At 39.9% G+C, this 25,161-nt stretch overlaps 1 protein-coding gene across 1 annotated transcript in view; it reads right to left on the bottom strand.

The window, feature by feature from the left end:
- Positions 1–254: 254 nt before the first annotated feature.
- LOC122789475 (RING finger protein 224-like) overlaps positions 255–25,161 on the bottom strand; it is a 114,213-nt gene continuing 89,306 nt past the window's right edge. The window contains exon 2 of the mRNA XM_044056977.1: positions 255–2,647. Coding sequence (XP_043912912.1) covers positions 2,119–2,646 — 528 coding nt within the window. The 5' untranslated portion in view covers position 2,647 and the 3' untranslated portion in view covers positions 255–2,118. The remainder of the gene's footprint in view (positions 2,648–25,161) is intronic.

Here is a 25,161-nt window from a genome sequence, read left to right as displayed (position 1 = left end):
CTTGAAAAGTATGGTAATTTCCATGGCATAAGTCGTGTTTGTTCCTGCAGCTAGAGCTCTTTTCAAATCATGCAACCTTTATCTCCAAAATGCAGAAATCTCTCATACTGTGGAATAAATTAGAAAAATGTGGAAGATGTACTATCAATTTCACTTAAGAAGCTCACATCATAGTTAAAATTAATGAACGTATACTAAGAAAAAAATACTTTTTGATGCATTGATATGATTCAATATTATTTAATGGATATTTAAAAAAAAACTTAATGAATATGTGACACATACTTTTTGTGTGGAACATTGTAGAAGATGGAAATTTTAAGGCTTTGGAGAAGGGATATTCATTGTAAAGAGGTACAGATGAGAGACATGGCTGTACTCAAAGATCCTGCATCAATGTAAATATGCACAACTTTAATGAATATTTCTTTTCCATGTGAGTCTTTGAGAGTATATAGTTTCTTACTTTTAAAACCGTGGTCCGGTAATGACAGTGAAAGCTTCATTTCATCCTAATGCTGAAAGCATATTCAGAGTTCAGGTTGTAAGCTTCACCTTACACCATTGGGTAAATGCTGGTCACTGAAAATACATCTCTTGATAGTCCAGTAAAAACTTAAAAATGTACAAAAATGCAACTGTGCATAATTCCCAAGCTAGTAATTACAGTCTATTTGGTTTTGGATCACAATAAATCATTAAAAACCTGTTTATTATGCATTTTTCAGCCAATGCATTGAAACATTTGTATTATTCAGGAATAATTTATATGTCCCATGATGCCTTGAGAAAGGTAGGCTTGTGAATTTTAATGTGCAAACATTTTTCAGATGACATGTTTTAATGCTGTGTTTGTGTTTAGCACGTATTGTATATGGCTTCATAAAGACTGTGTGTCAAAAGAATATTGCTTGCTATTCAGGATGTCTTCATGTGTTTCCTTTCAACAGTGCTTAATCCTCTAATCCTATAATTCTGGGTTTCTTAAAATACTGTAATAAAATAAATCAACATACTTTTGAAAAAGAAAGTTAAACCAAAATATATGTTTTACACAAAAGAAAAAAATGTCAGTGTAACGGCTTAAACATGAGAAAACATCTGTTGTTAAGCTCTTAGCAAAGTAGCTTAGTGTATAAATACAAAGGATTCTATAAGAAGTGGGCATGCTATAAAAATACATGTAATTATTCTTCTCATCAAGCTTGTGTCTTTTTTATGATGCTCTTACTCATGTTACTGCAAACATACTAAATTTTGTTTCAGTTTGTATGTGACTGCCTTAACAATTTACCTTAAGAATGTGCCCGCTTTACCCATGGCAGGACAGGAGCAATATGTTGACACCTTTTAGTACACACTGGCTTATAGGGTACAGATTGTCCCTTCCTACATGCAGGAAATCATTGATAATATTAGTTTAGTCCACTCTGGATCAGTGACTTACAGACTAGTGTGTGAGATATGGTAAGAATTTGATAGGTCTTCCCTAACTGCACAGTAGCAGATTACACAAATTTTGTCTGTGTTGTTTCTTACTCCAGAAAGGACAAACCATGGGCATTGTTTAGGGACCTACAGACATCTACAGTTATGGCATTCTTTCTGGAAATACACAATGGCCCTTATCTGGGTTCCATTCTTCAATAGATGTCAGACAGCACTGATCCTGTCTGGTTAGCTGCAGACAGTGCAAGGTCAGATTGCAATAGGTCATATTGCAATAACCCTGAGTCCATCTGTAGTACTGTGTCTACCATCTGTCTCTTGGACAATATAGTTAGTGCGGCTGTTGGTGTTTCTCATGGCTTACAGGAGAAATGTATACTACTGTGATTTGGGGGGGGGTCACAATGGATCAGATCTGTACAACTGTTTTCAGAAAGATATTTAGCTGAATTATAAATAGTTAAATAATACAGGACCATATTTTGGATTACTGTGTACAAGCCCTTACAAGATGGAATAGTCACATATTAAGGTGTTGTGTGAAATCTTCTGGTAAAGTTAGATGTTCAAATGCTTTCTTCTAGAGCAGATGTAATCAGGAATATTGAGAATTCAGTTTAGTAGTACTTCTGTCCATTTTTCATGTCTGGTGGTGCCATTCATGCATATCTACACACAGCAACAGGCAAAGCAGTTTTTGCAACAATGACGGCTGGGAAACATTTGCTCACGTGGGCTTATCTGGCATCGTTCTGTTGGCTGCTGTGTGACTGCCTGGTCTTTGGAGAGAAGCTTAGACTGTGGATCTCCAGTGGAATCACTGGAAAGCCGTGGATTTTCCTTTTCAGCTTTTATGGCTAAAAAAGCAGTCAGATCTAAGTCAAGCATGGTAACCCCACCTCGGGGTGAAGGTGTATTCTGACGGCATTGCGGGCATGGAATCCAGTGCTGCTCATTGACAATGACGTCCAGTCTCCGGATACAGGCTTGGCAAAAAGTGTGCCCACAGTACAGTCTACGAGGGAGCCTGTTTGAAAGGTTGTAGTTGGAATAGCAGATGATACAGTCCATTTTCCTGTGCTCTCTACCTCGTCCCATAGATCCATTATCAGGGGGCTCTAGGACACTGACTGCTGGTGTCTCAGCACTGCTGAGACTGGCAGGATCACTGACCGAAGAGTCTGTGCCTTGAGACATCCTGAAAGAAAAACCTAGTGTCAGGTTATGAAACATAAAGTATGGCAACTACTTATCACTGCAGTTATGGCAATTTTGATTCTTCCATGTCATCATAAGCGTATAAATTTTACAAATATACAACACAAAACTTAGTTATTCATAATGTTTTGTCTTGTAATATACCAGGTTACTAGAAACTCAGCTTAATTTTTAATAGGCTTTATTTTGTTAACCCTTTTGTAAACTATGGTTTAAACAGTAATTGGTCTCTATTAATCTTAAGTTTCAGGCTACTATTCCAAGAAAGCTAAAACAAAGTTGTGTGCATTTCATTTTTTTTTTTTTTTTGTGGAGGAAATTGAAATAAACATAATATGGCCCTTTTTGTTTTCCCTTCCACAATCTTGTCAGCCAGTCCCCACCTTGTGTGCACTGTCACCAAAGCACACACATTCAGTTCCAGTCACAGACACCCTAAAATACTGCAATTTTTCTTGCTATATCTTCCTATTCAAATGTCATTTTAGCATGACCGTATTTTCTTTTTGGGGCTTAACATGTATTTCAAGGTTGATCATTTTATCAGAATGATTTGTTATGTCTAGTGTCTACCTTATCGGTCTGTTTGTTTATTGTAGGTTCTTAGGTAAGTATTAGGCTAGCTGCCCTTTTGGGCTATTTAAGTCTAGCCAATTTCCCTTTTTGTGCTTAAAATAACCTATCCCATTTGGTTATAGATTGGCCTTACCCATCCCATGGTTAATAATTATATATTACTCTTAATTAGAATAACTGGGATCCTACCATAGATAATTTGAGGGGACCCATGCATAGGATAGAGCTAAATTTATTGGTCAGTAGGTTTGCTATATCTTCAGCCTCAGTGTAGGCAACATCATTCACAATCAGCTCAGTGCATTGCAGCATTGTGCTTTTGAGATTACAAACATACCAAAAAAATGCCTTGTGATCATCTTTGGTTTGGGTAGCTATTTTAGCCTCAAAATTGGCTTTGGTTGGATTTTATTAAGCACCTGAGTTGCTTGTCTATTTCAGTGACAAGTGTGCTAATATTCTGGGAATTCTTCTTCTTCCTTTTGTCAAAATTATTTTCTTTTTATTATAAACCTAGTCAGTAAAATGGTTCCACCATGTGGGTTTGTTTCTAGGGTTTGCCTTGAACTTGTTCCTTTGGAGTACAGCTGCATATATGCTGGTGTAGTGTGGCAGTATAAATTTCTGCATATTCAGTAGAGTTAACTGGGTTTGGCGGGGATTTAAAGCTTGCCAATGTATCACTTAGGGGAGTAGGTAGTTTGTATTAAAGTAATTTCTAAAGGTACCTTGGGTGTAAGAGTTCTCGGTTTAATTTTATTTCAGAGAAGACTCCTTTATGTTCAGGCCTAACAAGCAATGAAGACATGCAAGGATTGGTACAAGATGGCTCCCATATTAGTATGGACAAGATCCATGATGACATTCCCTCCGTTGGCACTCTAACATAATTGATGTACATACTCCTCTGAGTAGGGGTCCCTTTTAAAGTGGAATTTTAGGGAGCCAAAGGCTAAAACTGCATAGTACAAAGATATGTAGTGAGTATAATAAAGTTGCACAGAAAATCAGATTGCATCATTCTAACAACAGAGTGGGTAAAAATCAGACTTTTGAATGTAATAGGAGGTTAATCTTTACAGGATGGTTGTGCATTCTACATACATATTACATACAGTTTTTACAGTGAGGTAGGGTGTAAGATGCATACAAGTCCCAGGCATGTGAAGAGAGAGAGAGGAGAGGGACAATAAAGTTTGTTAAAGTTAGGTTTAGGCCAGGATGGCCTTCAGTGTTCTCATAGTTTTAATGGAATAAATATGCTTTAAACTCTTATTTGAACCTTAGCAGTGAGCCACTGCCTCTTAGAGAAGAGGGGAGAGAGAATGCCATAAAATGTGTAGGGGAGTGGAAAATGCTCTGTCACTATATTTGTTGGCAGGAGTGGGTATTTGGAAAAGAAATTGCTATGAAGATTTCAGCATGAGTGTGGGTTGTATAAATAATAAAGACATGAGGGAGATAATGGGTGGGCACAGTGGATGGGAGCAAAAACAAGTGATTCTTTATGGTCAGCTGAAAAGGCGGTATGGAAAGCCACTCATGCCTGTTAAGTTCAGGGTAGTGGTTGTAGTCTCTTGAAGATGAGGTCAAGTTACAAAAACTTGAGAAGTTCAGGCATTTAAAATGACTGGAGACACCTCCACCAGGATCCACATACACCCTCCAGATATGATGGAATTTTAGTGACCTCCTGCAGGAGCTGTTGGTCTCAGTCACCTGAATTGCTTAAGGTAGCCTTGTTCCTTGGAATTCAGCTAGATAAGAAACAGAAACTCAGACCAGTGTTTCAAGTTAAGTCTGTAGAATATCCACAAACTCATTTCCCTGATGACATGAAATGCTTAACAAGGACATAGAGCCTTAGCAACTCTTTTAAGTAAGTAGAACCAAGACACTAAGGGGCACAGAAACTAGGGGCTGGAAATGGAAGCCATTGTATATCCCACAGAACTGGAGTTATGTAGCTCATCCTAGAAGAACCAGTCAGTAATCTGGCCATATAATTCTGCACCAGCTAAAGACATGACAAGTCATGCTTCCTAAGCATGAGTGACAGGACATTGCAATTGTCTAGGTGGGACAGACCCAGTAGAGGTATCACTGTGATTACTTCCAAAGAATGTATGAGATATTTGATCCGCGTAGTATGTCTGTGATACAAATAGGCTGCCCTGGTGGCCTCTGATCCTTCAGCATCAATCTGTCATCAAGGATCATGCCCAGACCACAAACCAGAAACAAAAAAATCCAATGTATTGCTTCTTAATTAATCAGTGGTAGTAATGTGGCAAGATGGGAAGAATGTGTGGTGGCATGAAGTAAAAAGGTCTCAGCCTTTGGACAATAGAATCCAAACCTTCCTCAAAAATCATACACTCCAGGTGTTGGTCCTTAGAAATGGAGAGCTACAACTGTATATCATATGTATATGCATAAGCTTGATCACACCTCTTCCTATAATGCCCCCCTTAAGTGGCAGCATGCATGCCATGAACATCAGGGGAGCCAAGATAAAATCTTAATGCACACCACATCTCAGTGGGAAATAAAAAATTGAATCCCAGACACCATCCATTGGAGAGGTATAAAGAAAATGACTCCCGTACCAAGCCTGTAAAGCCAGAGGGATATTTTAAGTGTCTGATAAAAATCCCATGGTCCATAGTATCAAAAACTGCAGACAGATTAACTAGGACCATGAGAAGAGTATATTAACTGATATCTTACCACAAGAAGGTCATACACAGCCTAGAGAAGTGTAGCCTCAGTTCTGTGCCTAGAGCTCAACCCAGACTGGCAAGGATCCAGGAGGACATAGATGTCATATAAGAGTACATCTGTGCATGGACAGCCTTTTCAATAATCTTCTCTATAAATAAGAGCTTAGGGTGGTGATATTCCAGACCATTTAGCATGCATCACCCCCGATCTCATGAAGATGTCATGATCTGGAAGATAACTAAATAAAATAAATAAGACAGGGTAACACTACTCCTGTTGAACATGGACCCAAACCACAAAATGTAGGACACACAACAGAAACATTTGACAAGATCTTGTCATAATCTAGGTAGTTAACTGTCAACTACCTAGTCAGGACCAGCCACATGCAAATTACAATTTTTTTCCATTGAGAGGTTCAGTGGTAAAGAACTGCCTAATTCTGTAATTTTGTCCATAAGGAACTATGCAACTCCTCACACTGTCCTGATGACAGTCTAGACTGCATAGCCTGATAACCAGCCCCAAAAATGTAGCTGGATGATTTGATGTGGCAGAAATTTCACTTGACACAAAAGCTGCCTTCTTATGTAAAGATTCCATATGGTATACAGCACACTGCTGATCCAGAATATGTTTGCTTTGAGAAGGCCTGCCCTTCACCACCTTTGCTCCAACCTCTTTCCAAGCCATGCAACAAGCTCTACTCATGAAGAAAACTATGGTTTCTTATGAAAAAAAATGGCTTAGTATGTACCTTCACCTTGACAAGGATATTTAGATTACCAGAGATGGCTGCTTGATAAGTCAGTACTAGGTAAACAGGATCCTTAGCACTTCTTTCCTTAAGGATCTGATCAGTTAATGGGGACAAAGTCACATTATCTAAATTCCTATGCTCATAAATAATGACCATCTCAGATTTAGAGGGTCATACATGGAGACCAACTTGGAAGTGAGCCAAATAATGGTCAGACCAGAAAACTGGCTCCACCACCAGGTGCCTTGTCTCCAGGCCAAGCTTGAACATTAAGTACAATGAGAGGGTGAATTTATGATGGCGGTGGAAACTGAGGAAAGTCAAAGATCTCTAAAAGATTGAGTAACTCCAGGGCAAGTTTGCAGATCTCATTGTGAACTCAGGTATTCAAGTTCTCAAAGATAAGCCACCCAGGGGATCTTTGAATTAGGAAATCCATGAACTTTTACAAAAAAACTCAAAGTAAAATGGCAGGTGAAAAACCAAGATGAATCTATAACTCACTCCTGTTCACTTGACAAATTCAAAGGAGTTACACTTTCCAACTTCAATCTGGACCCATTTCAAGATGAAGAAAATCAAATGGCTTCCACACCCTCAAAATTCTTATTAAGCCTATTTGGGACACTGAGTGTCACAAAGATTTCAGAGACAGAGATATCTAGATGTTCCCAGAGACTCTCATCCAGCCATGTCCCTTTGATAAAAGCCAGATTGCAATCCTGAAGCACAACTGAGACAATTCCCAACTTGTTTCAGAATCATCTGGCATTAAACAATGCCAGCTTGGTTAGGGCATTGCTAAAGGGGTAGGTTCAGCCTTCCAGTTACAAACCATTTATTGACTCCAAAGGTGCCATAACTACAGTATGGGAGAGCCTACCTCAGTTATAGCTCACCATCTTGTGGCGCCAAGATATCCTTGACAAGATTTGACATCCCAAGTTGGGTGAGCAAAAATAAGCCTCTACCTTTCCCCATCCAATGTCTGTGGCTATCCCCAGCCTCCTGCACCACAAAGAGATCCTTAGGTTCAAAAACCAAGAAACAAATGGGTAAAGGGTAAGGAGAAGGTCATGATTATATGTAAAACCTACGAGATGTGCCTTCTTGTGAATATTGATAAGCTTCTCTAACTCTGTGGAAGGAATGCTAAAACCATCATGGCACAGGTGGGTGATGGGACAAGTGTAACTCGGGCTGTATAAGTGCAATAATCCTAGAGCACAGGTATTTCAGCTGGGAGAGTGTGCCCAACCTATTTCCCAGGTACTTCACTCAGACAAGTTGATGATTAAGCTCTCCATCTTGCAAGTGAATAGTTAAGAAGTTTGTTGGGACAGGAAAGTAATTCTTAGTACAGAATAGGATAACATTAAAATTTAATCTTTTGAGCAGGAGAGAGAGAGGAGAGAGTTCCTAATCCATTCTTCCAAGGATGTGAAGCCAAATAGCAGTTCAGAGACTTGTGTGAAGTAGGGCCATGCCTACTACTTACTAAATGAGTTGCAGATTTCTACATGCCTGCACTTAATTAAAATAAGAAATAGTGGGGGGCAGATACAGACTCTTGGCACGACCCACTATACACTGCCCTAGGGCTTGCTTACTCAATGTCTTACAAGTTGCATCCAATTCCTAGAATAACCTCATGAACAGCCACCACTACCAGTAGAGTTTTCTAAAGGGGGATAACTAAGCATAAATTGGAACTGCCTGTTTGACAAAATAAACCTTTTCCTCTTGTTTAGAGAACTTATTAACAACCAGCAATACTGAGGTTCTCCAAAATAACCCAGTACCAGTGTACTCATCTGAGTTCTATTCCATTATAGACAGATGCATCTTAGTCTGTTTCCATCCATCATAAGAATAATGGTACATTTAGAAGTAGGTCTGTATGGTGGAACTCCTATACAATGAAGCCATACAACAAAAATAAGAAATATGAAGATATCTGTAAGAGATTCCCACTCCCCAGTGTAAAAGGAATTTAGAACTAATAAGCAAGTCCCCCAAGAATACCTTCAAGGTGTACAAGGCCAGATAGAAACTTTGAGTCAGCAATGGCTCTAAAGATAACCACAAGGACTTCTTCAGTTACATTAAGACCTTTAGAAATTATGCCCATTACTGTACCTAACTTATTTCCAGTGGAGTCTCCCATTCTGATTTTAAAATTATTGATAATATCCTTGCATACAGATAGTTCCTATTTCGTGCTATTCCAACCAACCAGATGTTCCCAGTACCTGTAATCATTCATCATTTCCAAAATTTCCATGGCCCAGGTTGTATCCACACTATCCAAGACCAAAACTACTGCCACCAGTGGACCTGATAATATCTTTCTCAGTTTGCTATTTGCAGGTTAAATATCACATACCACTAATCCAATTCCCTCTTAATCCTTTTCAGTTTGTCTATGTCGGTTATGTCTCTGAAGCATGGAGAATAGCCATATTTAACCTATACAAAAAAGTGGCCCCATGATAGACTCCAGAAAGTAACCATTTGAAATGTTAGGACTCAACAGAGTGAGTACCGAAAAACACAGACATTGAATGGCCAGAAAAATGTACTTACATATATTAAATCTGAGTTGGTCATTTATTAGAGTATTCTCTTTTCTCCAATGTATGGTGATCTCGTAGTGGTATATATAAATTCAGGGGTAGGGTGGGGGTGGTTGCCCACCCCCACATCAGGGGATGCAGGGGGACTTGACCCCTGCAAAAAAGAAGTTTAAAGGAGAAGAATGATCCTTTGAAATTGGCTCTTTTCCTGGGTTTTCAGTCTTTTTTTTTCTGTTTGTCTGCACTCAAAATGCTGCGTGCCAAAATTTCAATAGGGTGCCCCTCAGAAACTATAGACCTGTTGGCCTCTTAAGTATTGTCTGTAATTTTATGCGTAATTGCCATGCTGATTAACAATAACACAGGTGACTACAATCCCGGGATCTAAATCAATTTATATTTCTAAAAGGTATGTCAAGCCCACTAAACTTAGTCAATTTAATCTTTAGACTGGACCGTAAAACCAAAAAGGGAGGTGGAGTAGCAATTCTCTACAAAGCACTTCAAATTAGTATAATAAATCTTAACCTTCCTCTAGACAATAATGCAGAAGTAATCAGCTCAAAACTTCAAATCAACCCTAGTAAAGCTATTAACATAATTTGTGTTTATCTCCCCCCAGGAAATAACACTAACACTTTAGAATGTATCCTTAGCTTTCTGTCAAACAACCTCCCCCAAGAAACACTAGTTCTAGGTGACTTTAACATTGATTGGTATTCCTGTAATAATATTAACCCTACATCCCACATAAACCTATATGGCTTCACTCAACTCATTAACTGTCCAACCGGAACTGTTAAATCTAACAACCATGAATCTATCCTAGACTGGATTCTGATTAATACCCCCCAACAAACCTACCAGTCTGGTACCCTCCCAGATGATCTAAGCGACCACTCTATAACTTATGTCATTAGACACAAAATCAACCTAAACTCACCTGCCACCCTTAGAACACTACGAACAAAAAAGCATTTTAACTCTGAACATTTTCAAGCTGATCTAAAACGTTGTAATTGGTCCTCACTAAAATATCTTCCTCTTAATGATGCAGTAGAATACTTTAACTCTACATTCTTATCAATTCTGGACCAACATGCCCCAACCCGTACCATCAGAACCAAAACAAAAGTAGCCCCCTGGCTAACTAACGATACTAGGCATAAAATCAATCTTAGAAACAAATCTTGGTCTAAATGGCGTACCACTAAAAATCTAACTGATCGCCAAAACTTTAGAGAGCTTAGAAACAGCACTAAAAGAGCTATCCTGACAGACAAAAAAAACTATTACCTTCAGTTACAGCACAACACTAATAAGGAACCTAAAAAATTCTGGACCTGTATTAACAATCTTCTATCTCCAGGTCATTCCATTACACCTAATCCCTGTGACTGTAACCCAGAGAACCCTAAACAAACAGCAAATGACTTCAACTCATTCTTCACGAATACTATCCAAACACTTGCTAGTCATCTATCTCCTGATACCTCTAATCTACTTCCACCTACATCAAATTCACCTCCTACCCTCCACTTACAACCTGTCTCTACCTCCTTTATCACATCACTGCTCCAAAAGTTAAAACCTACCACTCCCTCTGCAGACAAACTGCCTGCAGAATTCCTGCAGGTAGGTGCCAAAGCCTTAGCCTACCCTATTTCCATCCTGATTAATAGATCTATAAAAGAAGGAATCTTCCCCTCCATCTGGAAGATATCTCATATCATCCCACTACATAAAGGGGGAAACTCTAATGAATTCTCCAACTTTTGACCAATAGCTCTCCTCTCACCAATAGCAAAAATCATGGAAAAATGTATTCACAAACAAATACTAAATCACCTTCTCAACAACAACCTACTTTCTAACTGTCAGCATGGTTTCAGACCCTCACACAGTACCACCACTGCTTTACTCTCCTTCACTAACTCCATTAACATTAACCGCAACAAAAACTATATATCATCCTCAGTTTTCATCGACCTATCCAAAGCTTTTGATATGGTGAATCATAAACTTTTACTACATATCCTAAAATCTCTGGCTCTTGATCATCTTGCCTTGTCCTGGTTTTCATCTTACCTAGAAAATCGTCAGCAGGCAGTACTTTGGAAAAATTCACTTTCTAATCTTCTACCTATCTCCTTAGGCGTACCTTAAGGCTCTATCCTAGGCCCTCTGCTATGTTCAGTCTTTATTAATGACCTTCAATCTGCTATCCCATATACTACCTGTATACAATATGCAGACAACTCAACTATAATCTGTACCGCTAACTCTCAAACTGAACTCCAGTCACTCACTCAAAAAGCTTTTAACGCTGTAGAACAATGGTTCTCTTACCGCTGTCTACTCCTTAACCCCAAGAAAACCAAACTATTCCTTTTTTCACCTACTCGGAAATCTACTCCACCTTACTTTACTCTTACGTTCACTGACGGAACACTCATCTCTCCTGACTTAACCCCAAAACTATTAGGAATAACTATTGATAATAACCTCAACTTCGACTCTCACATCAATAACACCATAAAATTGGTTAATAAATAAATAGGATCCCTTTATAGAATCAAACCTTTCCTAACACCTACAGCAAGGTCCACCATTGCTAGATCTCACCTAATCTCCACTCTTCTCTATGCTTCCCCCATTTACACTAATCTTTCCAAAAACAACATGAAGAAACTAGAAACATCCTATCATAACATAGCTAGATTCGCTGCTGGATCTCCTTTTCGAACTCATCACTGCTTGAACCTAAAAGAACTAGGCTGGATAGAACTTCCTAACCAACTTATACTTCAACAGATCTTAATTGCTTATAAGATTCTATATCAGCCAACCAACACACCAATACTTTCTAGCCTTATTTCTCCATACAACAACCTGAAACAACTACGTTCTTCTGATAAACTTCTGATTAATATCACCAAACCTAACAATAATGCAGGTGACAGTTTATTCTCCAACTCTGTTAGAAAAACATGGAATAAACTACCTTCTGATATCACTTCTTTAACCTCTTTCCAACTTTTCAAATACCAACTAAAAGTTTATCTCAATAAACACTGGCTTTGCTCCTGCACTAATCCAGACTAATGCTAACTCTTTTCTCTACCATTACCAAAAAAAAAAAAAAATTAATTTACAATTTTATATTTTATTTTTTATCTGTTCTATTTGCTATGTTTCTTATGTAACCTTTTATGCCTTTTTGTGAAAGTGTACAACTAATGGAGCTTTTCTCCCCGGGCCTCTACTGAAAATGGACATATATCCAGTTGGACTAGCCCGGTCAACAAATGTAAAATAAATAAAATAAATTTCTTTGAAACAGTCCTTGAAGCCATGGATGAGGGCCTGTCAGTCCATACAGCTTACGCTGACCTCAGTGGGACCCTTTACACCTTCCCAAATGTTGGTATCAAAGATAACATTTTGCAAATTAATAAAAACACAAATGGGTTTTTGACAGGACCTACTGTTAAGGTAGAGGGTATCTCCACTATCCAGAGGACTGCACTCAGTGGAGTTTCTGGCTGTGGTTAGGAAACCCTTCCATTTAGTTCTGCTGATATGTAGTGTTAACTCCTCTAGGTCCTATTTAATCTTGGTCTCTCTTTTTGCTTATTAGACTTATCCTTGTATAAAGTACCCCTTTTAAAATGTACCTCACAAATCATGTTTGCCAACTTGAAAGTCCCCAGAGGTTAATAATGTATCATATTGCTTGATGTGCAGGAGCAGCTGATCTCTCTCTCTCTCTCGGTCTCTCTCCATTCTATTCTTTTTATCTGCGCTTCAAGATTTGGGTCTTTCTGTCTGGTGTTTGCTAAGCTATAAGACTGGGAGAGGTTATAGGAGATTAAGGACAACAGGGTCTCTGTAATGGCATGGTAAGCAAAGCCACAGATTGCCTTTAAGACTATCTAATATACTTAGAAAATAGATAAAACTTCTAGCCTCTTTTCATAGCTCAAAGTATTTAAGTCGGAAATCTTTGTAGTTAGGAACCTCTGGGGCTTCTCTAGATATCTGATATGCCATGTGAGGTACAGCCCAAAGGAGGCATTGTACCCTATAACTGGTTTAATCAGTGCTGAATATAAAGACATTTTTAGATTTGTATAATATACCTTTGGCTACGAGTTATGTTATGAAGAAGAATATTCAGTCTACAGTTGCCACATGATGAATAAAGAAGAGAAGAACTGTCAACCCAAGTACCCAGGTCATTAACTGCATTTTTGTTTAGTAGTGGAGTATTGTGCATAGTGTATGCTAAGGGAAGGGGGGTGTTTACCAGATGAAATGATACTACACATTTATGCATTTAATTTAGGCCCATTTTTGAGCACACCAGTTATTAACTAGGATACATTATTTTTGATGGGTTCAGGTGTCAGAGGGGGGTTTCACAATAACACACAATATGCAGTCATCTGCAGACTTAGTTAACAAGAGATCATTGTTCTTGGTTTCAAAATTGGAGAACTAAATGCCAAAAAGGAGGGATTGAGAACTAAATGCCAAAAAGGAGGGATTGTGAAAGACCCTGATGGTCACCTTCATGCTTTCAGATGTGACAACTGCCAGACGAGCTATGTGGGTTTTCTCTTTTAGTCAGTTCACTGTCCATTTTACCATACAAGAATCACAAAAGCAATAGGCTGTATAACAGAAGGAACAAAATCATGGCAAAAATTAGGAGGTGCAGCACCCAGCAGGACAAAAGCACTCTCATCAAACTAAAGAAACAACTAAGAGGACTAATAAAGTTTACCAAAGCCAAATTTGAGGTAAATTTGGCCTCCCAGGCCAAAGAGAACTACAAGGCATTCTTTAGCCATGTCTGCAACTTTAAAGGTAATACACAATTTTGTGCATAGCTCACTATAAATGGAGCCACCTGTACTGGGCCAGAAGATATAGCAGGCCTACTGGCCAGTAAATTCAGCTCCAACTTTATCCCTCTCTCCTCCTCACTTTCCTTAAGGAATGCCATCAAATATAACTCCCCCTGCTGTCACTAGAGAACAGGTCCTTAATGCTGTCTCTAAGGCCAAGAACACTGCAACAATGGGCCCACACAGTATTCCAGGATGCCTTCTAAATAGCATGAAACATGACCTATTAAGCCATCTGGAATTACTATTTCACTGCAGCCTCCAAACAAGCTTTATGCCTCATGTAGTTACAAAAACAAAATTGCCACTGACTCTAAAGACAACCACAAAGTATTCTATAGCTATGCCAAGAATCTCAATGGCAACACTCATATCTGCTCTGAGTTACAGCACAATGGCACTAAATATACAGAGCCAACTGATATTGCCAACATCCTGGCAGATAGGTTCAGTGCTAAATTTCCCCCCCTAGAGGGCCCATCTCTATACCGGAAGAACGCAACGTTCCTGTAATCATGGCTGCAAAGGTAAAAAAAACACTCTCCAAAGCCAAGAACACAGCATCCATGGGACCTGACAATATCCCAGGCTGCATTCTACATGAACTACAGAATAAACTGGCACCCTACCTAAGTACCATGTTCAATCATAGCCTCACCTCAGGCTTTGTGCCCACTGAATGGTGCACTGTGACAGTTATCCCACTCCACAAAGGGGAAGCCACGACGGACCCCGGGAACTACCACCCCATTAGCCTGACAAGCCTGGTCTGCAAGGCCATGGAACGTATCATCATGGAAATCATAAACAAAGACATTGGTAATCTCCAAACTTTGGACTCTATCCAGTTCAAGTTTGTAAAAGGCAGATCATGTCTCCTAAACCTGATTGACTTCTTTAAAGCAGTCACCAAAGCCATAGATGAGGGTAAGGTGGTTCACACAGCCTATCTAGATCTCGCCAAGGCTTTCGACACCATCCCCCACTCTGGAATTATAGATAAGCTCACTAAACTAGGTATAAATCCCTATGTCACAAGATGGGTTGCCAACTGGCTCACGGACAGAACCCACACTGTGAAAGTAGCAGACTCCAAATCCGACTTCAGACCAGTGATAAGTGGAGTACCACAGGGTTCAGTCCTGGGTCCTCTCCTGTTTGGTATCTACTTCTCTGAAGTACAGGCTAACACAGAAGGTCTTTGGTTAACAAAGTCTGCAGATGACTGCAAACTAGGAGCCATAATCAAAACTCCTAACGATGTGGACATACTACAAAAGGACCTCACTGAGACAGATGCCTGGTGTCAAAGCCATGGCCTGAAGCTCAGTGCCAAAAAGTGTATTGTCATCCCCTTTGGTAAAAACTCTGTACCCATGAACTACCACATAAGTGGTAGTCTACTTAACGCCAAAAGTGTGATAAGAGACCTTGGGGCACAGGTGGACAGCAGTCTCTCCTTTGATAATCACATCACCACAGTGGTCAGGAAATCCTTCTACATGGCTCACCTCATCACAAAAGGTTTCTCATCCAGAAAAAAAGAGGTCATTGTTCCCCTCTACTCATCACTCATTGGACCCATTATAGAGTACAATGCCCCTTTTGGTATGTACCTCACAAGACATCTACAACAACTGGAAAGGCCACAAAAATACCTCACAAAGAGGATTGCTGGCCTCAAACAGATGCCCTACGCAGACTGCCCTACGCAGACTGTCTCAAAAAATTCCAGCTTTACTCCGTTGCATATCGCCTACTCAGAGACAATCTCTGCCTAACATACAAAGCTATGTCAAACCCAGAGCTGTTGGACATGCTCCATTTAAAGAAATCCCAATCCCTCTGAGCTACACGCTCTAGAGACCTAAACCTTATCACCACAATAAACAGAACATGCTGGAGCTCCTCATTAGCACTCTTCAAGAAAAATCTTGATGATTGGATGGGAAAAAGGAATTCACCCCAGGGATCACTTCTGTGGCTCTGCTCGACAGGGGCACAGGAAAATAATTTTCTTGGGTGGCAAAAGCCAGGGTACCTTTTTGGCTAGGCTTATATAGGCCCTATGGCTAATATCCTAGTACCTACCTATGAACCTATGAATGGAGAACAGCAACAGTCATCTCTCTGCACAAAGATCAGCCACCTACAGACCTTGGAGACTACAGACCCATAAGTCTTACTAGTCTTATATGTAAAGCCATGGAAAGAATTATCATGTAAATGATCAATAGTGGTATAGTAAACTTCCAGACACTGGATCTAACCCAGTTTGGTTTTGTCAAGGGAAGATCATGCCTACTCAGCCTGATAGACTTCTTTGAGAATGTCATCAAATCAGTGGATGAGGACAAAATGGTTCACATTACCTGTTTTGATTTGTTCAAGGCATTTGACACAATAAACAACTCGGGCATTGTTGACAAACCCAGGAGGTTAGGTACAAACCCATATGTCACCCAATGGATAGCTAACTGGCTTACAGACAGAAGCCAAGAAGATAGAATTGGGGAGTCCGCCTCTACATAGAGGCCAGTCACAAGTGGAGTCCCTTCAGGATCAGTCTTTGGACTGCTCCTTTTTGGCATTTATGTTGCTGAAGACAAGGCCAATGTCAGTCATCTCTGGCTGACAAAATCTGTAGATGATTGCAAATTAGGAGTTGTCATTGAATCCCACACTGACACAAATGTTCTGCATGAAGGGCTGACACAGACAAACAACTGGTATCACAGCCATGGATTAAAACTAATTGCCAATAAATGCAAAATAGTATCCTTCAAGAAGTCATCTGCCCCTGGTAACTGTCAAATTGGCAACACACGCCTTACAGCTGGCCAAGTAGTCGGGAACTTAGGGACACACATAGAAAGTAATCTAACCTTTGACCCTGACATGTCTACAGTAGTGAGGAAAACATTCTATGTTGCACAACTTATAAACAAAGGTATGTGATCCAAGTTCAGGGAAATCCTTGTTCTACTGCATTTGTCATTCATCAGACTTATTATTGGGTACAATGCCCCCTTTGATATGTATCCAACCAGGCATATCCAAAAATTGGAATATCCACAGAGGTTCTGCACTAAAAGGATACAGGGTATAAGTAAAATCTCCTTTTCAGACCACCTCAAGACCCAATCCCTATATTCTGTCTCCTACAGGCTTTTGAGGGGAGATCAGTGCCTGGAAAACAGGGTATTGTCAGACCCCACTCTGATGGACCTCCTGCATATCCACAAAACAAACAGCACCAGAATTACCCATTCTAAAGACTTAAACCTTGCCTGTGATATAAATAGGACCTGCTGGAGAGACAGGTACATGTCCCAGAGACTAACCCGTCTCTAGAACAGGTTCCCCATTCATGTGAAGCAGATTTCCTCCCTAACCCAATTCCAGTGCAACTTGGACAATTGGATGGTGAAAAGGAAATTCATCCCTGGTTTGACACCTATGTTCTAATGGACGTAGGCAACCTGTAAATTGTTCATCTGCCCCAAGTCCCTGCTTGTAAATGTTTCATCTTCAATCCCCTGTTTACACTTACCAAGGGTATCAAAAGTTCTCAGAGATCTGGGATGCATGGCTAGGCTTAAAAGGCCATTGTGGTCATTAGCCCAGTAAACACCTATGAACCTATGAGGATATAGGTCAAGATACTGCTTTTTCAAGATTTTGTATGGATTTATTATTAAGGGAGATGGGGAAAAATTCATGGTCTTAACAAAACAGGAAGGCAGAAAAAAATTAAAAGAAATATAGTCTTAAAAATATTTATTACAGCTTTGGGAAAAGTAACAGTTCAGGACTGCTTTATTTGTATGCAACACAGTCCACATAAAGACTCCCTGAAAGCTGACTTCAACATGTCCAAGACACAGAGTCACTTCTTGTTAGCACCTTCACAGCAGAAGTAGCAACAGTCTCACAGGTAGTGAAGAGTCTCCACAACTTCCCACTGAAGCAAGGCAAAATACACACACACACATGCACACACATGCACACACATGCACACACATACACACACACACACACACACACACACACACACACACACACACACACACACCATTTCCCTTTGTTAGATAGCACTTCCACTCTAAGACATCTTTTTCCACTGAAAAATGCTGAGGACTGCTTTCCAGAAACACATCTAGGGTTAGAGGTAAGCCAGTACACCAAGCCTTCTGTACTTATGTCTAAAATACAACTGTTTTACCCTCACATGACTTCTGTTTCCTGCCTCTAAAGCTTGTATTTTGTTATTAGCAATACACCTTCTTTTGAACAATATGCTCTCCCTTGTGCATGAAACTGGCAAAATAGTTACTATACATTTGTGCTTGAAACTGGCAAAGCTACACACATTTATATATATATATATATATATATATATATATATATATATATATATATATATATATATATATAAATATAAATTTATGTGTATGTATGTATATATATATATATATATATATATATATATATATATATGGATTCATGTTACTTAAATGAAACACCACTTCACTGACAGTTAACTGAAACGAAATCACTGACAACCTAATTAAATGAAAACCAATTTAACCGACAGTCAATTCACCGTATTAAAGTTCCGCGGCTCAGGTGCATGACGTAATCTCTGGTTATGCACTTGTAATGGTTGCAATAAATAGTAATGTTACACCCTACATCTTTGTACTTTGTACCACTTACAAACACAAATGGATGAGTTCCAGAGGAACGATCCTGGTGTTCTAGGGAATATATATCAAACTGTGCCGTCTCAATGTAGCAAAGAAATGCTTATGATAGACAGATTCATCTACCATTTGGAAAGAAGTAGACAAAGCAGGAAGTACTGTACAAAGTCTGTGACAAGTGCAGAGGTAAAGCTATAACTACAGTAGTTGCTGAAGGTGAACCGATAGAGAAATCAGTGGCACATAACCATAAAGGTGAACCTGGTGAAGTACAGAAATACATGGTTTGCAACGATGTAAAGGAAAGAGCTAGGTTAAGCAGAGATAACCCCTGTTTAGTAGTAGACAATGCATTAGCATCCACTTCTCTTTCCACAATACATGAAGTACCAGGAAGTAAAGCCCTATTACAGCAAGTTATTCGTGTAAGACGGAAAGTGATTCTAGCAGAGAGAGATGACACTTTAACATTGAACACAATAGACTTCAGCAACTTCCCTTTGAAAAGTGGATTGTTTGTTAGCAAATGTTTAAGTGATTCCAGTGCGGGAACAACTGTAGTTGTATTTAGCACACTGAATAACCTGTACAATTTAAGTAAAGCCACAATTTGGCTTATGGACGGCACTTTCTTTTGTAAGGGTGTCATCAGTTATATAGTGTTCATGGTTTAGTGAACTTCAGTAGTTACAGTAAAGCTATCCCTTTTGTGTACTGTTTGATGTCTGAAGAATCCTTGAAGTCATACAACGATATGTGGCATGCTATTTACCATTTAGTGTCCGAGAATGAGTTTGAACCTGCTGTCCAATATGTTTTGTCTGACTATGGAATTGCCGCTATGAAAAGCATATGCCTGAATGTAAATGGTGCTGTGTCAAAAGGCTGCCTATTTCATTTCGGGCAAAATTTATGGCGTAAAGTTCAACAACTAGGTCTTTGTTCCTTATGCAACACTAACATGACATTTCAGTTACATGTGAAGAGTTTAGTAGCACTGGCATTCGTGAATGAAGAGTTTGGCATCAAGACATTCCAACGGTTAAAAGATATCTTTCCAGCAGAGGGGAGGGAGCTTCTACGCTACTTCTCTGATTGGTACATATTTGTGAAATTAAGGAAATTTAGCACCAGGACTAGTTCCACTATGAGATACTACGGTGGTGGTGCTTTGGTAGTGTTGTCGCCTCACAGTGAGATGTTGCCCTGTTCGATTCTCAGCTAGAGCATCTTCTGTGTGGAGACATGCATGAATGGGCGTGCCTTCGTTGAAGGTTGTGCGTCAGGGCTGGAAACACAGCACATAAAAATCCACTGCCAATCATTAGCGGACCGGAGTTCCGCTGTGGCGACCCCTAACTGGGAAAAGCTGAAAAACACAACTAGTTCCACTATGAGATTTCCACCTTTATTTCCAGTGTCATTCTGGAATATTTAAGAACTGAATCAGCTATTCCTCCCTAGAACACAGAGTAGTGTGGAGGTGTGGCATAGACATCTGAAGTGCTTACTGGGTGGCTGGGGGGACTGATTTGGCTGTTTTACTTAATGTGCTTACCAGGAAACAAAACAGGGTTAACAAGTTTAGACTGTTAATGGCAACTGGTATACCATCATCTCCTAAACGACGTAAGTTAATGAAAAGACAGTCACAGTTTGCAACTATTCTTGACAATAAAGATTCATACAGTCATTTGGAATTTGTGAAAGCAATTGCTAAATTGCTAAAACTTTGAAATTACTGCAATGTATAGTGGACTATTGAACATTAACATGAATGCACATGTTTTGCAAAGGTGTTCGTGTATGAATTTTCACTACTTTTAGTGACATGATTGCATTATTTGGAAAGTGATTTATTGGGTTGGAATGTGCTATGTGTATGCCACGCTACAAGAAATACTATGATTTCAGTTGTTTAATGGTCGCATTTTACAGAGTTGGGAGTTCCTGCATGGTTGCACTATCGTCGTTGATATGTATGTCGGTGATGTTGGATTCTATGAAACTGGCATTGGTGAAGTGGTGTTTCGGGCTTTTAAAGTGTCAGTGATTTCGTCTCGGTCAACTAAGTGTTGGTGAAGTGGCTTTTCATTCAAATAACATTAGTCTATATATATATATATAATGTGTGTGTGTGTGTGTGTGTGTGTGTGTGTGTGTGTGTATATGTGTGTGTTTATATATATATATATATATATATATATATATATATATATATATATATATATATATATATATGCAGTGCCTTTTTTGTAAACAAAAAGGTGGCAGTGTGCATATGTCGCATTTGGTTCAACCCCCCCCCCCCAAAAAAAATACTTATTTTTTTCTCCAAATCCTCTTTCATGAAAAAAATAAATAAAACTTGTCCCTTAATAATGCAACAATTGAAGTCACTTCTCACAGCAAATTATTAAGGATGATAGTGGTTAATAATCTTAAATTGTACCTGTATTATCCTTGAGTTAATATAATTGCAGATTTGTGCTCTTTTTGAAGAAGTGTGCCGATGCCCTCTCTCCTTTCTGTCTTTGATTGCACACACACCCCCGGATTCATGAAGCTCGGCGTAAGGCCTGCGCCGGCCGTGCGGTGTATAAATGGTGTAGTAGCGCCATATGCATATTAATGAAGGTGCGCTGCCACCACATCCACGTGCATATGGCACGTACGCGAGTGCATGGGGCGTTACTAAGCTGCGCCCGGAGGCATGTCATTGTCGGCTGGCGATGAGCAACCTAAACTGCTGAATATTATAGCCTGCCTGCAATAGTAATCGCACCTATCAGTGTCCGTGGATAATGAAACGTATGCAAAGCATGCAAGACAGTTCCCGGCCACACAAAATGGAGAACCAAACAGAAATGCACGCAACACAATATGAGTTTCCATCCATGGAACAAATAATATTTAAAATCATGTGTCCGTAATGTACTGCACTGTAAGTAGTTATACCCAGTGGAAGTGAAGAGCATCATGTCATCGCGCCGCCAATACACACGTCTAGCCCCATGGGCATGGTCACCAGCAGTCCCACAGTGGTAGTGATAGTACACAGCTGGGCAGTTGTGGCTATATAACAACCGTAAAGAAACCTGACAGTCCAAATTGTATACCAAACGCACACAAACATATGTATATTAAAATGTGCTATACACATGAACAGGAACGTAACCATCACATACACATAGGATGCTATATGCGGAACCGGGATATCCAAAAGCAGAACCCATGCATGCAAATGCAATACGCAACAACCCCTGTATAGCACATAACTCGCACCCATGTCCGAATGTCCACCAAATCCGGCTACCAGCCTTGCGCAGCCGTACACCTACACATAGCGAGTATTCCCCATATGTAGTAGGAAGTATCGTCCTAGGCAGTGTCAGGATTGCAAATATGTATCCCACGTTTGTAAACATCCCATCACAGTTACGTAAATCCAAATGCCCGCGCGTTCATGTTTCGGCAAAATGTGTGTACATCCCGCGTGGGATAAGTAACCTGTTGAAACCTCAAAGTTGTTTACACGTCACGGTGTCCAGTACTGTACACATCTGGACAAAACATGTATGTGTAGTCATCGTACTGTTCAGTTTCTGCACAGACATGCAAAACATACTATGCAGGATGGAACAGCTGTCCACCATGCAGGTCACCCCACTAGGGTTGCCACCTGTTCAGATGGCCAAGGTGGGACATCCCCTGTAGAAATGTGAGAATTTGCAGGATAAAACATACCCCCGGCCAGTGCAAAGGACAGAATTACACTTTTATGCCAAGATAAAAGCTTATTCCATAGCATTTGAATAGCTTATGCTATCCCAAATAATAGTTATGTGTACCAGATACAAAATACCTGTATCATGCAACTAGTAAAGAAAATAAGAAATATATTTTTGTCTTAAAATCACAGGACATTTGCCATGTCTTAGGTTTCATCACAGGACACAACTGTCCAAAGTGGGACCTCCCCTCGCAAAGAGGAACAAGTGGTAACCCTACTCCCCACTGAATTATCGACAATATATATTCAACTCAATCACATACCGACACCACCTCTCAACCTATTACAGCAACAAAATCTGGACAAAGCCTAAAAGGATGGGTGGACAAATAGGGACAGATGTAATTACTGCTCTCACAAACTTCGAAAGTTCACAGAATAATAGTATGTACATAAGCATGAAATGTTGTGAAGGATGTGGGGTAGTCTCCAGTATTACAGAGGTCCGTACATTTATACTGTAACAAACCGTCACATATGTTGACTGTACTACTGCATACCTGTAGTTAATTCATAGTTAAGTCATGTGCAAAATAATAATCCACGTAAGAATGAATACAGGAAATAGTCAAATGTGAATGGGAACACCACTCACCGTGGATTATGTATTGTAACCACCCCCACCCATATTATGTATTGCCAACATTATAAGCTGCTGACAGGTGCCCAAACACCTGTGTCTGTAAACACAGATAAAATGTTTAAAATGGACAAACCCTGTCCATGTGCTTTGTCTGACATTTGAACACGGTCAGGGCAGTTGCGTTCACCAGGCGGACAAGTCTAAACCCAGATCACCACATGAACACCCTGACAAAGACCTGTATGTGTCAGGACTATAAGCCTTGGGGTTCTGAATATCCCTGCGGTAATTAAATATGCAGCTTGGGTCCAGAGCAGTAGGGAATAGGGAATGTGTAACGTAGTACCGCATTTTTCCCAGCAGGAGAATGGATGCCTGTGTCGTAAGTGAAGCGGTGAGGCATATGTTAATGTAGCTATGTACTATGGGTATGCATATAAATGAGTCAGAACACCAAACGTATAGTGGTTACAGCATCCGGCCAACGTGAATGCAGTCCCAGTTCAACTACGACTACAGCACATATAATGTGAAAGTGTAATGAATGCGTCTGTGCTGTACAGACAGTTAAATATGTAAAGGTGAACGTGTGTTTCGCATACATCCGTTAACCGGATTACAGATAATACACCGGTACTGTCACAAGTAATAAAGCCCATGTAAGCACAAAGACTTAGTAAACATATGTAACCCACAATAAGGATATGCATGCGCGCCTGCATGTAACCCACAATAAGGAAATGCAAGTGCGCCTGTGCGTGTGTGATCCGCTCACAGCATAGTAAATGAATGCTGTTTCCCCCACATTAATTATACATGGCTCGAACCTGTTAACCCCGTAAAGTATGAAACCGGACAAAGGCATGCAAACTACCGGTACAAATAGGGGCAAACCCCAGATATGTGCCAGAACAAACATAGAAAGTGGAGAGAATAACGGGTGTGTCAGTATAATGGATTCTCTGAAGGGTATGCAGTCGTAACCTGAACTGCTTGCCAGTATTCCCCACCATAAGTCTCAAATGAAATGCCACTACATTGCCAGATAGACACAGGTTTATGTAAAACACACCGAAGATAGAGGCAACCAGCTGTACACTCTACGACAATCTGTACAGTGGAAAGGTATGGTATGAATATAGATATATGTGTATACACATAATCCACAGACGTAAACCAAAGCAAGTTATGAAATGAGGATTGTACATGTATATATGTATACACAACAGACTTATGTCCCGTAGATATGACATATGTACATAAATAGGCCACGTTATAGCTAATATGGGTAGACAAACAGACATGCACGAAAGGTGAATAAACCGCTGCATTCCAAACCATTGGCCAGAAAGTGACAGTCCAGCAAGTTCTACACTTTAAACATGCAGATAGGTGTCCATTGCAGGACCCCAAAAATTGATCCATACGTAGTGTCAACCGACACTGACGCAAAATAAGTGACCTCAGCAAATACGATATAGCTGTACATGCACCAGTAGCAGGTACAAGGGTGATGACACATGTGTCGATAGAATGTATGATGTACGAACTGATATCCGGAGAGTGGGGAGTGCATATAAGTGTCTCCACACTTCAGTACCGCACACATTAAACATGTGTAATGGGTACTGTAGAGGGTTGTCAGGTATGGGAATCATGGGTATGCAGAAATGGGCCTAGGTGTTGTTTGGCAGAGATTTCGTAGGCCCGCCCCGTGGGAGTGATGTGGGTATAGCACACGCCTATATTCTCAATAATGGGGCAAACCATCCACTGGATATTGCGTAAACCATTTTGGCAATATGTAGGGCCCTATATCAGTGTCATGTAGGCGATTATCATGGATGGACATGCGTACGACCA

The sequence above is a fragment of the Protopterus annectens genome, chromosome 14.part0 (assembly GCF_019279795.1).
Source record: "Protopterus annectens isolate FY-2018-M chromosome 14.part0, PAN1.0, whole genome shotgun sequence".
NCBI classification, from domain to species: Eukaryota; Metazoa; Chordata; order Ceratodontiformes; family Protopteridae; genus Protopterus; species Protopterus annectens.
The sequence above is the reverse complement of the archived record's forward strand: the minus strand, read 5'-3'. Positions and strand labels throughout refer to the sequence as shown.